The 17,053-nt window shown below is 41.0% G+C and overlaps 1 protein-coding gene across 2 annotated transcripts in view; it reads right to left on the reverse strand.

Moving 5' to 3' along the window:
• ATP2A2 (ATPase sarcoplasmic/endoplasmic reticulum Ca2+ transporting 2) overlaps positions 1-16,696 on the reverse strand; it is a 41,689-nt gene extending 24,993 nt beyond the window's left edge. Inside the window, exons 1-5 of one of the 2 annotated variants that reach the window (XR_010466690.1) lie at positions 15,818-16,696; positions 14,721-14,738; positions 14,540-14,622; positions 6,592-6,696; positions 4,059-4,197 (exon numbers count right to left, since the gene is read on the reverse strand). Coding sequence is in view for 1 of the 2 variants with exons in the window: in XM_065032843.1 (XP_064888915.1) it covers positions 4,059-4,197; positions 6,592-6,696; positions 14,540-14,622; positions 14,721-14,738; positions 15,818-15,935 (463 nt within the window). In the remaining variant the exon portion in view is untranslated. The remainder of the gene's footprint in view (positions 1-4,058; positions 4,198-6,591; positions 6,697-14,539; positions 14,623-14,720; positions 14,739-15,817) is intronic. The other variant, XM_065032843.1, reaches the window with a different exon arrangement.
• Positions 16,697-17,053: the final 357 nt, after the last annotated feature.

The raw sequence follows: 17,053 nt of genomic DNA on the forward strand, positions 1-17,053 counted from the left end.
ATTTCTGTTCCCAAATGTGCTTCTTCAAAAATAAGTGACTTGCAACCAGTCTATCCCAATTTATCAGCCTGGACTTCATATAAAGCTTAACCAAGGCCATGCTGTTTTACGTTTCTCTTTAAAGTTTTACTTTAACCAAGGTGAACAAAAACTCAATTAAAACAAAGGGCAACTTTAAATTTGTAATTAGTGGCTACCTTCCTAGATTAGAGGGCATCCTCCAGCAAACTCAAGCTTTTCTAGCAGCATGATAATCCATTTTAAGACAGACAAACGGAAAAGCCATTCGAGGACAGCATCTGGATTTTTTTTCCAGTTCATCAATTCTACGAAACAAACAGCGTAGCTTAGTAACCCTCATGCACTACAGTTCTGAGAACTATGCCCACCAGAGGTCTACAAGCAAATTTAGGGTATACATCCCAAACCCGTAACCCCAACTTCAGCCCAAAGAGTTCCTGTTCATTGTACAGTATGTTTTCCCCATCTCTGCTGAAATGGACATGGAAGAAAAGTCTTCCTAACATACAGAGTTAAGAAATTAATGGAATAGTGTTTGCTAGTACACCCACAAATTTTTAGTATAGGATTTACACTGAATTTGTTAGCTATCCGGTAATTGCTTCTCAAGTGTTCTGCAGTACCTATATGCTCACCGATCCCCAAGAGACACACAAGACAGCAGGTTATCTACCACCTGAGGGATAATTTGATTCAGGTTACTCCATATTTACTGCAAGGTGACAATGCAGACCTGCAGTTTCCCCTTATTACTTCAAGTCAAATAAACCAGCATCTGTTTCCTGTGTTGACAGATCAATTAAAGAAAATAGCTTCCAGGAGCTTTATTTCAGAAGGCTATGAGCCAGACTGAATAGTCTATGTAATGAATGCAATTAAACACTGCAAGCAGCCTGAGACGTCAGAATAAAGAGTAATAGTATAAACCATTATTGTACTGTCTTTGGGCTACACTAAGCCAACCATGTTATCTTCAGCGGGTTCAAAACTACTGAAAATACCAAATTATTTTGGAAATGGTTCAATGAGACTTATTCTAAGGGAACTCTTCCAATGTAAAGAAGCAAATATCTTCTTCTACTTCCCCCAAACTGCATTACCAATCCACCAATTCCTGCAACGTTCTTTCTCTGTCAGACTCACATACAGTTACTTCAAATTAACAAAGCTGATATAGCATTAAATACAGTTATTTTGTAATGGAAGACCTGTAGAAAGTTGTTCAAAATTAGATACCAGCATAGGGAAGAAACCTATCACCTGGTTATTTCTGCCACTTGGTTGAAAGATATTTGCCTGGACACACAAATGTCATTGGCACTTTGCCTAGAATTCCATACCCAGATATGTATCCCAGTATGAAGTGCTCTGTCACTTCCCTACATGGGCATCTTTTTGCAAACACCGTGTCAAAGGCCATCGCAGGACTCTTGCGCTTGAGGCACAGGCATGCACACGGTCTCTCTCACCTCCAGGTCTTGACACCAACGCTGGTACACAGCGTACGGCTCTTTACTTGCTCAGTAGCTTTTCCGAATTTGATTACAATTAAAATTTCATCATTGTTTATCTACAAGTTAGAATTTCTTGTTTTAGTATCATACTACACTGAAGCACTTATTTCTGTTTTAAACAGCCACATGACTTGCCCTTAACATTTGTATAGTTAGCTGCAGTTGATTTTATTGCCAATATGAGAAAAATATGATAAGTGATTAAGACTAGAGCTTGGCACTGTTTGATCCACCAGTTTAACTGAGTATTTTAACCAGCATGAGCTTCTACAGTCTGTCAACAAGCTAAGACCACCTACCTTAAAGGACAGCATAGAAGCTGGATAAGTTTTGTTTCTCTGCATGAGCATACTAGCTTTTTAAGTTTGTAATTTAAAAAAAAAAAAACAAACGAAACAGTTCTACATGTGTTGGACCATCAGACACTGTTGTACAAGCAGATCTTAAAATAATGCAATAGCAGCTCTATGAAAAACAGGATACCACATTTGTTAAAGACAGTCTAGTGTTACAGGTATACTAGTCAGCAGTCTATTTCCAATTCATTTCTTTCCTTCAGACACAAGCCTTTTAAAGAGATGTCTCAAGGCACAAGTAATTGATTTTATTGATACTGACAATATACAGCAAGGTAAGTAAAAGCCCACACATCCTCCTGGTATTTCATATACAACTTGAGCTATGTCTTTTTCTGCAAGATGAAAATGCAATCTCTACCTCTTCCAAAATAGCAAAGAATCAAGCGGAAAAATTTTTGTGCTCTAGACACCTGGCAAAGCAGCAAAATCCAGCATACTTCATTAGTGAGATAGCCCAAATGAGTACAAAATACAGAGTCATCAACTTGCAACTCTACCAACACTGCTTTAAAGTACCAAAAACCACAATGCCAATGTATTCCCATGATATAAACTGCTTCCAAAACTGCCATTCTACTGCTGACGTTTAAAAATAGGATGAAGATGTGGACTAGACATCTACTGCAGATTATGTAATTTCTACAGTTCTGTTTGCCTCAAAAGGACCCAGAAAACCTCAGCTGCTTATACAAAGTCTCATTGCAGAACTCCCAGATTTGACTGTACAGTGCAGAAATAGTGAGTCAAACCAGCAAAGTGACAAGGTATCATAATTCACCCTTTATTTCAGCTATCAGCACTTTGTAATTGTACTTGCTCTTCACCAACAGATGCTAAGAGGAAACCGGCTTGAGCCTTCATGAGATTCACCCTCACTCTCAATTACCCCAGCCAGGGCTGCTGTAGCTGAATCATCCTATGCACAAAACCAAGGTTTGAAACAGAGCTCAGCAAACATTACATCTTCTCAAGGAATGAAAGCTGGGCAGACAGCCAACACCAACTTCATTTTGAGTGCATACTCTCTTCTGTCTGCTAATTAATATCGGAGGAGAGTCAAGTTTAAGGTTATATATTTATCTCCTCCTGAGACCGCTACCACCTCAAAAAGCAAAGTGACACTAGTGGAGATGTTTAATGTACACCCTAAATTGTTCCCAAAGCGGGGGGAGGGGAGGTGTGGAGGGAGAAATCACTCAGTTAACAGCTGATAATGACCTACAAAATATAAGTATGCAATTATGTCTGACACTTAACAAGAACCACCTAGTTTTATCTGGGAAGGAATTAGAAACATTAAAGACACTGACAAGTCCAGTTTAGAGAAAAAAATACTGGTGTGGTATTATCACCAAGATGGAGTTTTACATATATGATACTCCTAATTTTGTACTCTTTCCAAATAAAGAGACATATTCTAGGGCAAACCTAAGTTATTAGAAAGCTTGATGCAGAAGTCTGATCTTTTAAGACAAGACACAGTCCTTCAGATGCTTACACTGGATAAATAGGAAGCTCTGTACAGTTATTTCTCTATTTGTGGTTTACGATACAGCAATGGGCAAAAGAAGCAATAAAGAGTCATGAAAGATGAGAGAACAATGATGTCACATGCCAGTCACACCAGCTGAGAGAACAGAGGAAGACATTTGAGAAGAGAAGCTGAAGGGACTGCTGCTACATGTGTCAGAGTTGGAAACAAACTTCAGACAAAACCACCTTTCCTTAGATACAGGACACAGTGTGACTAAAAAATATAAATTATTTGCACTCCAGAACCTAAGGAAGCTGCACACGTTTAAAGGCAACAAAGAGAGTATTTTGTGATAGAAAACAGACAAGTTACAAGCCACTCTGAAACCAGACTTCAGAAAAAAAAATTTTAGAGTTGTGACAAGTGTTAAAACCTGTACTCCAATTAGGAATCTTTGCTTTTAGACCTACTAATTAAACTATGTGGCAATTTGAAAAACAATCCCCTCAGTGCAAATGCATATTTAAGGTAATTACAGATGAACAGAAGCAAGATTGTTTGTAAGCAAAGCATATACTTAGGCATCTTTGAAAACTCTCCCCAAGGGCCTCGAATCATTAAGACAAGGCCCCCACAACAATTTTACAATAACACGCTAATACATGTACGTACTACATAAATGAGCCTTACCTGCCACTTCTACAATATCACCTGGGACAATGTCTCTTGCTTTAATCCTCTGTACACTTTTTCGGTCTTGTCGATATACTTTGCCCATTTCTGGTTCATATTCTTTAAGAGCTTCAATAGCATTTTCAGCATTTCTTTCCTAGAAGACAGCAAAAATGTGTGATTTTAAAAGCCTTCAAGGAAAAACACATATGTCAGATCTGATTTTTTAAACGCAGTATTATATGAATACTACTGACTCAACTACATCTATTCATATAGAAAATGATGTGACCCTTCCTCTTATGAGGTTGTTGACTGGAAATAATTACAACATAATTCAGATATTAGTGGACAGTTACTTACTTCCCATCAAGAATATCCACTGTGTCTTGTTACAGAGAGGCCACACAGAGTTCTGTGTAACATACAGATGCTCTTTAACACAACAAAAGCACTAAGCAGAATCAAGACTCACGGGTTTAGTCTTGTCTCAGCTGTACCTTACCAGCTGGAGCAGCTTAAACTCAGCCTGGAGTGAACTAACACTACTGAATTTCACCTACTGATAGAAATCAAAGGTCAAGCTAACACAAAGCTCAAACAGCACACTATTAACTTTGTTTCGGGAAATCAAGTCACACTAAAGTGAAATTAAAGCATTCAGCCTAGAAACTTTCCCAGAGTCTCTACCAGTTTATGAACTTAGATGAATGCCCACACGACAACCTTTTTATTTCCACTAACGCCAGCACAACAGCTCTCCTATCTCAAGTGCAGTTCTCTCAGCTAAGCACTAGAGATTGGCATCAACATCGTGATGCCACCTAGATAAAGGACAACGTAAGAAACCAACAGCTTATCAGTTATCCTTCTGTAGCTCTTGTAGAAGTAACTTTTCCACTTTCCAGACTACTGACAAGTACAAACGTCACATAGTCCTGATGATTAATATATAATGGTAAGAGTACATGCAGTTTTTAGTATGTCTGCCCTTCAAATATATACAAGCCTTTCCAGATAATAAAAACTTCCTCCTGCATGCATCAAAGCAGAAACCTCATCTTCAGAAACTCAAAGGCTGAGGTACTAGGTACTTCTACATAACAATGCAGGTGAAAACCAGCATTACCCAAACTGCCCTGAAGGACTAATGTTTACATAGCACAGCTCAGCGCCACAGTGTGCAGAGATACCAGCACAGACCCATAAAGCTGTAATTAATACTAGCCTCATACTCCACCAGGTAAATTAACACTGCTCCTCAGCACAATAATGCTGATGTAATTTTTCTGTGAATTAACTATTAGTTAACATTAGGCAAAACAGAGTTATAAAAGAAACTGGTTGGTTAAACAAAACCTCTCCTTCAATAAAGATAAATAGGAAAGAATGAAACATGATTCAGCTAGGGCAGCCAGCTCAGTGTGTTAGGCTTTATCTTTTTGTTCCCTGTTTGCCTAAAGTGACGGTAGTCAGACCATCTTGCCAACCACTGAAGTAGGAGCAGATGGCACTTCGGGAACAGGGCACGTGAGAGGAAAGGTTGAGGAGGGCAGAGCTAACGCAAGGACGCGGTTGCTCACGTCTAGTACCTGTAGAAACAGATGCATTTATGGGTGGAGACTATGTACTGTGACTTATTTTCCATGCCCATTTGAACAAGGGAATGAGTCATTTAATCTGTACAGCAGGTCTGTTTCAGAGTTAAGTTCACTGCATGTAGCTATATATATACACATGTATTCTCTGCATGCTATAATGTCTGAAAAAATTGGTTATTTCCTACAACAGGGTATACAGCTACACAAGAAAATCCACAAACTATACAGACAGATTTACATTTCATACTTACAATTACTACATGCAGAATTCTAACTCAAAGATTCAAGTTAAAGATTAATTCTTGCACAATTGCTTTATGAAGCTTTGAGTAGAAAATGACACTTAAGGGGGCAATGCTCTAATCCCTTGATTGACATTACCTCTTACCTCCATACCAGCTCCAGCGGTTGTGCAGCAGCAAGCTGGGTACTGCTATAAGCTAAATTTTGAGGGTCACTACTCAGCCAGCTTACTTGGGGTAGCACAAAGCAGAGCGCAAGGGTGTGCAGCAATGCCACTGAATGCCACCTGTGGCACCTTCCAGTGCGTAGGCTCCTCTCTAACATGTTTTAACCCGTTAATAGGGCTCACCCTCTTAATTTTTGCTGTTATTTTGGACAACTTTTTTTTAGCTTTGCAACATTTCATTTATTTTCTGAATTCAGGCCTTAATTCTGGACTCCTTAGTTCATCTGTTCAGTGCACTGCCACACTGGTGAGCACCTGCCTTTTTCTGCAATACTTCTGAAACTTTTGTTTTACCTTTAAGATAACACTTTCTGTCCAGAAGTTTTATGGTATGTTGACTCTCAGGAATCTAAAGTTAGCAACACATATTACTTGCATTGTGTGAAGCACCTGACACTACACTGTACAGCCCTTCCTCTTCAACACAAACAAGCAACCCACCCCACATTTGTCATTTGATGTTGCAAAAATATCTGCATACCTGCCACACTCCCACAATTGCATTGGCTACTAATATAAGTAAGATTACAAAAGGCTCTACAAATGCTGTGATTGTTTCTTCACCTTCTTCAAACCAGGCCAGGACCTGTAAGAGAAACACAATGATTTAAATTGCTGATTTACACAGACACCTTGCAAATGTAAGATCCAGTAAATTTCAGCTTGAGATGCAACTGCTTAGAATTGAGCAATTCTTGAAACCCCTCATTCTTCCAGGGTGTAGTTTTGCAGTTTATGAATGAGTTGGCAACATGCAATGGAAAAGGAAAAAAAAAATCTTTACTGAAGTAGTACAAAGTTCATTTCCAAGGCTGTTCTTCTTTTAAAGGAGCAAGCTATTTATTTGGGAAACACAGTACTACTTTTGCTTCACAAATGAAAGAAGTTGTGACAACAGCTATGGCAGTGAAAAGTTTAAAAAACCATTTCATTAGTACCTAAAGCCAGGATGCCAATAGATTAGATGGACTACTTAGAACACTGAAACCTTGAGAAAAATCTCAATTTTAACAAAGTTAATTTTCTTTATTGGTAACTTAGACACACAAATGAAAACGGCTTTACAAGTTTTCAGCATCTACTTGGTTAAATACAAGCAGTGTCTTATTGAAGCATCTAAGTGAAACGTATAGTTACACCTGAAGTTGAATTCTAAGCTGAGCAGCTGATAAAACTCAAATTAAAACTGGACTTTTGGAAGTAAAAAACTCCTTAAACTTGCATAAAAGGTTCCACATAGATTTAATTTTCATTCATCTGTGTTAGAATTACACTCATTTAGGCTTCTGTCATTCATTTGACTTGAACGGTTATTATGTCAGGGCCTCTGCAGAGTTCTGTAGCTACTGAAGAAAAGTCAAATTAACATGACAAGAGCGGAAGAGCTTTTTTGTCAACATATTGAGCAACAGGAAGCCTGGAAAGTGACAGTAAATAGGAACAACTTGTTGAGATAATTAGGGCTGGTAGTCAGGCAACAGCACTCTGAATCACTAGAAGACGGCGGCGAGCAAACCGTTACTAAAGCAAGAACCATAATTCCACCAACACGCTGCTCAGAGCTATTGCTCAACTGTGAAACACTCCGGGACATTAAAAGGAAGGAGCAGCAGCATGAAAGCCTCAAGAGGAAAACAGACTGTCAAGCAAATCCAATGCAACAACAAATTTTTATTACAAAAGAATAAACATGTAAGATCCAGGTTATGATTAACAAGATAGAAACATCCCAACTGGCAACACAACATTTTGAGGATCTGTGTCATCCCTCTGGAGTACAGATTTACTTGAAAATCTCTTATGCTCTCAACATCTTAATGGTGTGGGAGGAGGAAAGAAACATCAATCTCCAATCCCCAGTAACAGCTTCTGCCATTTGACCTGCTAGAGCAGTTGCACAGTCTATATCACCGTCTTCATACACTCATTAACCTTATATGCTGGACAGTTTTTACTCTTCACTGGTGTTGCTGCTGCCACTGGAGCTGCAGAAATGGCTAACAGGACACTGCCAGTTTTCTTAACATACACAAGGTCACACGCTGCCATCAGAAAAGCCTGTTTCTGCCCTCCCTCGTTTCATTGGAATTCTGTAGAGCCCATTTTGCTTCCAACAAAGCAAGTAAATTCAATCATTTTGTGATGTTCTTAACAGAGCAGGTACCTACAAGGTTAACTGGAATAAAACATCTGCTTTACACAATGTTCAATCTGAAAAGATCATGGTTTAAAACCACATGTGTCATAAAATAACAATGAGAAAGCCTGCAACTTTAAGAGGATGGGGAAGTAGCTACAAGGACAGCAAAATACAAGTATGTCAAGGAGAACCAAAACTCAGTTTTCAAGGAAACTTTTTCTTCAATAAACCATTATTTCAAAAAGAGCAGATGAATTCAGATTAGAGATCCTGACAACACAGAACTGACGCTTTAGATCCTCACTGTTGTGGTATTTTTTGGTTTGGTTTTTTTTTTTTTTTTGCAAAATTACCAATCTGTGACCAGATTAAAATTAACTATCTAGTGAATCCTGGAAGCCAGCAACACACTTTTCACCCCTAAAAAGTTAACAACTACTAATAGTGGAATGATCTAAGCCCTAGTTATAGAATTTTTAGTAAGTGTTTTAGTAAATACACATTTATAAATAACAGAATGCATTGTGAGTTCTTCGTTTTGCTATAGTGGACTACAGCTATATTAACATTCCATTTGGGACACTTGTGATACAGAACACATACTGCTGTAACAGATCAGGTTTACTATTTGATAGTAGCCTGCAGTAAAAACAAGAACAGTTAAAAAAAAAGAGAAAGTAGAACAAGGGATACAAGTATTTAACTAGGTGTTTTTAGTAAAAACAGATCATATGCTGAAACCTGGTAGACATTAGACTATTCTTGTCCAAGGCATTGAGTCCTTGTCAAAAAGTTTCCACTGGCACACTTTTAAGACCCTGGAGAGGTTTACAACGAGAGATCTTTGACTACTATTCAAAAGGGCCCCACCGTATTTCAGCCCTAATCACTTTAAGACTCACATGTAGAACGGCTTAATTTCCAGGTCATTGATCTCCAATGTACTGTTCTGGCAGTATGGTTCAATAAGTAAAGTTACTATGAATTTAAGAATCTCAAAAGAGCATGGGGGGGGGAAACCTACAATAATTGCTTGAGAAAAATGCAAGTCTGAAAATATAAGGGAAATTAATAGCAAGACATAAGTCCTATATCAACGGCTGACGTAAGCAGCTTAAAGGACAACTTTCATTCAGCATATTTGCTTTAGGGCTGCTAGAGCTATGGCTTGCAGAAACCTATTTTAATCACAGCCTAATGGAGTAGACCTGCAGGACACCAAGTCAAAAAATACATTATGACAGGCAAACAGCACTTAGTTTTCATGGTTTTTTGTAAAAAGGGGGCACAACGCAGAAGTCAGCAAGCAATTAGGTGATTACTGATGAAAACAACTAAAAGAAGCATCCTTAGAGCCTTCTGCATTTCTACAAGTGAAATATACCTTATTGACAGTTAAGTTACAGAGGCAAGTTGTCTCAGATGACAGTTCATGACTACACAACAAACATACAATTAAATAATGGAAGTTTCAAGATAGAATTCTGTTGCCCAGCAAGCTGTACCCGCTTACCACTAACAGAGGAAAAGCAAACAGTTTGTTGTCAGCAACCTAACAAGTTTTTTTGTTTGGTTTTCATTTTGACAATGGAAACTTAAAAGCAAGCTGGGAGAGTAAGACCTCATCCTAACAAAAAGAAGCCCTGGATAATTAAAGCAGGACATGTAAAACTGTGAACTGCTTTTAAGAGAGAGGTCTTCTCACAGGATACTGTGAATAAACATTCGGTATATGTTGGATGTTGTACTAGCTACTGCTCAGAAAACACACTTTTAGTGATTTCTCTTTTCAATATAGTTTAGCTTAAAATTAAGCAGATGCAAACTTTTTCCTGAATACCAGGAAATATCAAAGAAAAAACTCCCAATTTAATTATTCAGCAGATTTTTATTTGCTACCCAAGGAGAGAGGAGGATAAAAGTACAGATAAAAGTACAAAATTAAGAATTTTACTGGGTTAACAGATTGTAAGCATCTATCAGATACATCACTCCATGTATCTGAAAACAAACACATTCTTGTGTTTAGTGTAGCAATAAGGAAAAAAAAAGATACGTAACATCCACAGTTTAATTTCTACAAAGTAAAACAGAACCACAATTAGTTCTCCCAGTTTTATCGGCCTTACCCATCAGTTGGTATCTGGGGTGCTACTGAGTAATGTGAGTTGAGCTAAAAGCATGTGAGTGTCATGTTCTACAGGAACCCTTATCTTGTGCCACATGCTCACTGCTACTGACCTTAACAGGTAGTTTTGGGGTGATTTCAGGGCAAAACCTGCAGCATTTTTACGGGCACATCTTCCTCTAAGAATAGCTTTGCTCGCCTTTTAATGTAGATTAGATGATAGTCATGCTAATTTACAGGAATAAATCACAATATATTGTTTCAGTCTAAACATGGATATACGCTATTAGAAAACATGCACTCCTAAATCAGCTTAGGAATTAAAGAAATAATTGGGGGGGTGCTCTTAGGATGCTGTATTAATACTTAAGATTTTGGTAGAGTTTACAGTTCATGCTGCATCCTGTAGAAGAAAATTCACTCTAAGTGTGATGCAAAGATAAGATCGCACGGTTAAGTATGCATCACTGTTTAAAATATATATACATTACCAAACATTTATTCTACATCACATGCACAAGTAACATCTTGCAACTTGTCAAAGTTATTTATACAGCAAAAAAAGCTGTTCTTTTATGTAAATGCTGTACATCTGAATACATGCTACACAAGTAGCAAGAATTAAAAGCCATAGTTCATGGAAAATTAAACATCATCTTACTTGCACCTAGAAAGTCAGGCTATGAAAGCCCTTGAAATGCTGAGATACACTCTATGGGCTTATTTCTGCATAGGCTTCACAGATTGAACAACACACCAAGACAAGGTCCAAGCCTCTATGTGCATCTGTTTACTCACCATCAGAAATTATTCCTCTTCAAAAGCCAAACTTAAGGCCTAAATACTGAAGCAACAATGGTCTAAGAATTTAAACCGTTACTAACTAGGCACATCTGTAACAGTAGTTCCGACTTGGAATGTAGGACAGAGTATCTACAGCCAACAAACTGGCAGCATATGACCCCTGTAATCAGCCAGGGTGACACAGATTCAGCTGTTCGTCTGATTTATTTTACTGACACATACCTGACGGGGCTGTGGCAGTAGAGGACACAAAAGGCACTTTGAATGCAGAAGTTTATATTGTATGTAAGAGGAGATGTTTCTGCATAGAAGTCTAATGCAGATCTCAGTGTTTCAGACAGCTGTTTCTGCGTAGCCAGTCATAATGGTAAGAATCTAGTAGGATTTATGATCACACCACAGTCACTACAAAAGCTTCCATGACACATAACAATCTATATACCTTGAGATCCTCTTGCTCATACCCGAATCTTAGGCTCTTTAAATGGACAATGTACAGCTGAGGAACACTGCTACATTCACTGCCCTAGAAGCACCCATGCCTTTCCTGCAAGCACATTGTTTGTACTATAGCACAAAGTACATACTCTGTTTGATTGCCAGAAAAAAACAACATCAAATCAAAATAAGCTCTCAGTGTCACACTGAAAAAACACACCCTTCAAAAAATAAGTCAGTGCTATATATTTGTGACCAATTCCAACACTCAGTCCCCCCATTAGTAACTCCAGATACTTAGGGGCTTTGGGGGTGATCCGTTTTTAAGTCTTTCATAAGCCACCTTTTTGCATCCCTTGTCATTAAAAGAAAACTCCTATTTAAGCATCTTGATGAAAATTCCCTTTTGGACATACACCAGATCTAGAAGCCTTCCGTAGAAAGTTATTTCAAACAGGAGCCATTATCCAACCTTACTTCTGTCGGTGCACTATATGACACCCTATTTTCTACTCAAGTGCTACAGTTTCTGGTCTATCAAACAATATATCACAGTAAAAAGCAGCCACTAAAGTGACAATCAGCACTCCACTAAGTTTAACAGCACAATTCTGCAGGATTTGACACTGCCCCCAAGAAAGCCAGAAGTCTTGACTCATTAAAGAGCAGCTCTCAACAGTATTACTCAATAGCCAAAACCAACGCAAATGTAACTGACTCCATTTTAAGTCTGATTATCCATTTCAAGATCTCTAAGATACTGGGAGTTTTACTTGCCTTGCAAGAGCACAAATAGAAAAACTGAATTTCTAAGCCTTGTAAAAGACAGCCTAATAAACACGCCAAAATTAAGCTCTAGCATTATGTTGTTCTATTAGAAGAATGACTTGGCATAATTTGTAATTTCAGCATTATGTACAATTCCAGTTTTTAATGCAACATTTGCAAGTGTCCTCATGGAACAATTACTGTCCACAAGCCTAACACAGCTATGTATTCAAACATTTTCAGGAACACCAGAATTTAGTTGATGTTAATTACATCAAATTTTCGCAGCAGCACAGTCTTTGTATCAACACACTCAATAGTTCTTCACAGCTACTACAAAAGTCTCCAACACGCTTTCATCAAGAAAACGAGACAATAGATGATCACCTTCCGAGCAGGAAAAAAGCCAGAAACAAATACAAAGGGGAAGTGCTTTTGAAAAATCAGAATTTCAATATATCTAGATTTTACTTTTACATTTCATTAAAAGAAAAAAATCTTTACTATTAACATGAATTTATGGTAGGTATCCATAACTCCTAAAGAGGCAGAAAAGGGAGAGCAGCAGCCCAAGGTCATACACCATGTCAGTTGCACAGAAGCAAAGAACCCTGACCCATCTCACACTCCATTAGACTACAGTCTCTTAATTAGATAGGAAAATTAAGTATACCAAAAAAAAAAAAGCTGAATCCAGTCACTAATCAAGCTTTCAAAGAGGGCTTGGCAGTCTGTGTTATATGACCTCTGTCAGTCTGGTATCATACTTGCTCAGATTCAGCAATGAAAGCTTGAAGTTTGGCAAATCTAATTTTTCCACTTACTTGGTTATAATAAAAACAAACAGTATACCTTGGCATGAAAAGTAACAAACTTCTTACTGTCATTCATCTCATGAGATTCCTGATTTTTCAGGAAGAAAAATACATCCCCTGCTCATCCCTCTGGGAGGGGACAAGGGGGGAAAAAAGCTTCTGAATGACTCATTTATTCAATTTTCTATAGCCAGCCTGATTTCCTCCCAGGAAACAAGTCTGAGTAAGGCACATTTATCTCCCTGGTCAAGATCAATGCCACCAACCACTGCTCAGCTGGTAACGGTATACGCACACCAAACCCCAAAGCACTTTGCAAGCCTCTCCTGGTGGAGGATCAGCACAGAGTATGTGCTGCAGCAGCCACAACAGGGCAACCCTTCCCCCACCAGCTTCAGACCACATTCTTCTCTGCCCATCCTAATTAGCCGGCCCTTAGCTAAAGAGTCACCACAATTTCCACTCCCCCCAAGAGCTGCAGCTCTTTAAAGTAGTTAATTGCAACTCCAGGGCAAAGTCTACTATAAACTTGTACCTAAGCAATTTAATATTCTGCACACTTTGTTTCTGTCGTCCAGCTCCCCAAGACATACAGCTTTCATCTTTCTCCCATACTCAGCCTTTGCTCAGTTTTCCAGATTTTCAGCACATACCCTTTATACATTATGTAAAAAGATTGCCTAAACATGCTTTGAAAAAAATAAAGTCAAAAGTGTTGTTGTTCATTTAATCCTGTATGCAAAGCAAGATGACCATTTAATGACTACACCATTCAAAGGTCAGTTACCAAATTTGGTCAACAATGGTGCCATCACCGCTGTCATCATTCCTGTCACTGTCAAAAGCAACAACTGTCACCTTGCTATTATCAGGAAGGGAAGGCAACTGGAATATTCGCCATGTAGATTCTATTTACAGTCTGTATTGCATCCAAAAATGTCTTCCAATGATTATACATTGAGCTTGATAACGATTAACTCAAAGGCAAGAAGAATGTCCCGTTAAACACTTACTCAAGGTTAGTCTTCAAAGCCAACAAAAGCATTGGGAAATCCCACCTCAAATAAGCAAGCTGGATTGAATGAGAAGCACTTTTTAAAATACCTGTCTAGTGTTGTTACACACTTATGACTCATGCAATGAAAGACTTGCTGTTTTTTTTTTTCCAGCATAAGGAAATCTCTTCACAGGGCAACTAAATTAAGAGGTAGCAACTTACTTTGCATCTTCTACCTTTTGAGAAAGAGAATAACTTCAACATGTACAGTTTTTATACATTGTTACATTGTCATTCTGTGATACAGAAGCCTATGAAATAAAAAAACATTATACTTACAAAAGATATACAAGCTGCCAGCAACAAAATTCTAACTAGTAGGTCTTCAAATTGTTCAATCACAAGCTCGAGTAAGGTTTTTCCTGCAATATTTAACAAAGCCATTTAGTTAGGCACATTTAAAAAAAATCCTGATGAATTACCAAAAAGAATTAGCAGAAGATTTCATGAACATGCTTACCTTCCTCAGCCGGTAACTCTTGTCAGTGGAAGGGTTTTCCAGGAAGCATGTCAAAGAAAAGAAAGCATTGAAGAAACACGTTAGAGCACTATAATAAGGCATCCACCAGATATTGTTCAACTGGGTTGTAATTGACAGACATACTAAAAAGCCCTATTAAGGTGGCTCTTTTCATTAGAACATCACAACAGGCCTGATAGTTTCGCATTTTAAGACATATACACGTTAACTCCCAGAATGTGTTGAGGGTTATAATTCAGCCAAGTCATCACTCCAGCCAGCTGTGGGACTTGGGCTGTTACTGCACACAAAGGGTCAAAGGCTCAAAATGCTTTTCTGACAAAGGTTTTCAGACACATTCACTTAAAAACAAACAAAAAAACCACCAAAAAACCCACCTAACTTGGTTCAACATATTTCAAATTCTTTCCTCCATTTTAAGGGCATTTTCTTATTTCTGCTCACCCTTTTTAATTCTCGGCAATAAGATTTAGTAATTTAAGGGGCTCAAAAGCAGTGTTAAAGCTAAAACAACCCCACCGTGTAATCTTCTCATAGCTCTTCATTTTTCCACAACGTGCAAAAGGGACTAGGAAGGCCAAGCAGTAGGAATAAAAAGAGACATCAGCTGAATTCTGTGCCTCGACTCGAGAGAAGAATGTAAAGGGACAGAAAAGCACTGAAAAGCAGGGAAAAATGAAGGTCGGGACGGACAAAAAAAAATAAATAAATTAAAAAAGAACACCCCACAGCGTTTCATTTCGGAATGGAAGATTTCCCGGCGTTCAGATGAAAGGGAAGGGAGGTGACAGTTCCAACAGCCTCCTTCCCAGAGCAGCTCTGTGAGCCCGGGCTATGAAAGAACCCACGAGGTGGAGTTCAGTCAGCCATCTTCTCTCCCTCGCTCCTATTCCGGGTCCTGTAAGAGATGCCGGCTTCGCACAGACACACGCGTTAGGCCTCGAAACAGGGGCCCCGAGAGCATAAAAAAGAGAAAGGGGTGGAAAAGGGAACAGGAGAGGGGGAAAAACGACGAGTGGCAGCGACAGCATCCCCACGGCGGACAGAGGCGGGCGGCGCGGGGCCGTTTCACCTACCGTTGGAGCCCCATTTCTCCTTCAGCTTCTTGACTTGTTCCAGGCTGAGCCCGGTGCTTTCGTTGACGCCGAAATAAGCCAAAACTTCCTCTACAGTCTTTGTGTGCGCGTTCTCCATGGCTGGGGCAGGGAGCAGCAAATGGTGCCTCGGTTCTTCCTCCTCCTACTCCTCAGCGGCGGCGGGCGCAGCGGCGAGCCCCCTCCTCAGTCCCTCGCTTTCTTCCCCACCGCCCCCGTTCTATCACCATAGACCCCCTCCCGCAACAGAGAGAAGCCCCCGAGCCCACCTCAGCGCCTCACGCTTCCCGAAGGAGGCAGGCGGGGGAGGGGAAAAAAAAAAATTAAAAAAGAAAAAAACGAAGGGAAAGCCGTCGATTAAAAAGCCCCCGCCCCCCTCCCACCCCACACGCCCTCCGAGGGAGACGAGCCGCCTCTCCGGTGGGGATGAGCGGGGCTTTAGGCGGCCCCAGGCGGGCTGCTGAGAAGAGGCGCGGGCCCCGCAGCCGCTGTCGCCTCAGGGGCGCGGGAGGGCGTGCGGGGGCTCGGCGGGTGCGTGTGCGGGGATGGGCCGCGTCCAGGTGGCCAAGCGGCCTCTCCGTTCGCCTCCCCAGGCTCCGAGCCGCCCCCGCGCAGGGTGATAACGGCTCGCCTCAGCCCGCTCGCCTCCAGAGGCGAAGGAGGAAAAACGAGCAGTTGCCCCGCTGCCCGCCTCGCCTCTACAAGGAAGGGTCGGAATCGCACCCCCGCTCTACCAGCCCGATCCTCCCCTCGCCGGCCCAGTCCGCTGTCGCCGTCACGGCTTGGGCTCGCTCGCCCCCCGCGCCCGGCCTCGCCGCTAGCTCCCGCTCGTTCCGGTCGCGCACCGGCGGCGGTTGCTCTAATGTAACTTATGGGAGCTGGGCCGCCCGGGCCCCTCTCGCCGCCGCGGCATGTGGACGCCGCTCATTGGCGGGGCGCGCGGCGCGGGGCGGGGGAAGGCGCGGCCCCGCCCGCGGCGCTGAGGCGGTGGCTGAGGCGGTGGCAGCGGCGCCTGACGAGGCTCTGCGCAGCGCGGCCGTCCGTCCTCGGCGGGGAGGAGGCGGAGGCGGGTGATGCGGCCTCATGCGGCGGCGGGAGCGCTTCCGCTCCGCGGTGGGAGAGGCCCGCAGGTGGGGTGGCCGCTTTCCCGCCCCCCTGCCCCGGCGTGAACCGGCGCGGCCGCCCTCTGTCCCAGCCTCAACCCGCGCCGGGTGGCTG

This window comes from Columba livia, chromosome 17 (assembly GCF_036013475.1).
Source record: "Columba livia isolate bColLiv1 breed racing homer chromosome 17, bColLiv1.pat.W.v2, whole genome shotgun sequence".
Lineage (NCBI taxonomy): Eukaryota > Metazoa > Chordata > Aves > Columbiformes > Columbidae > Columba > Columba livia.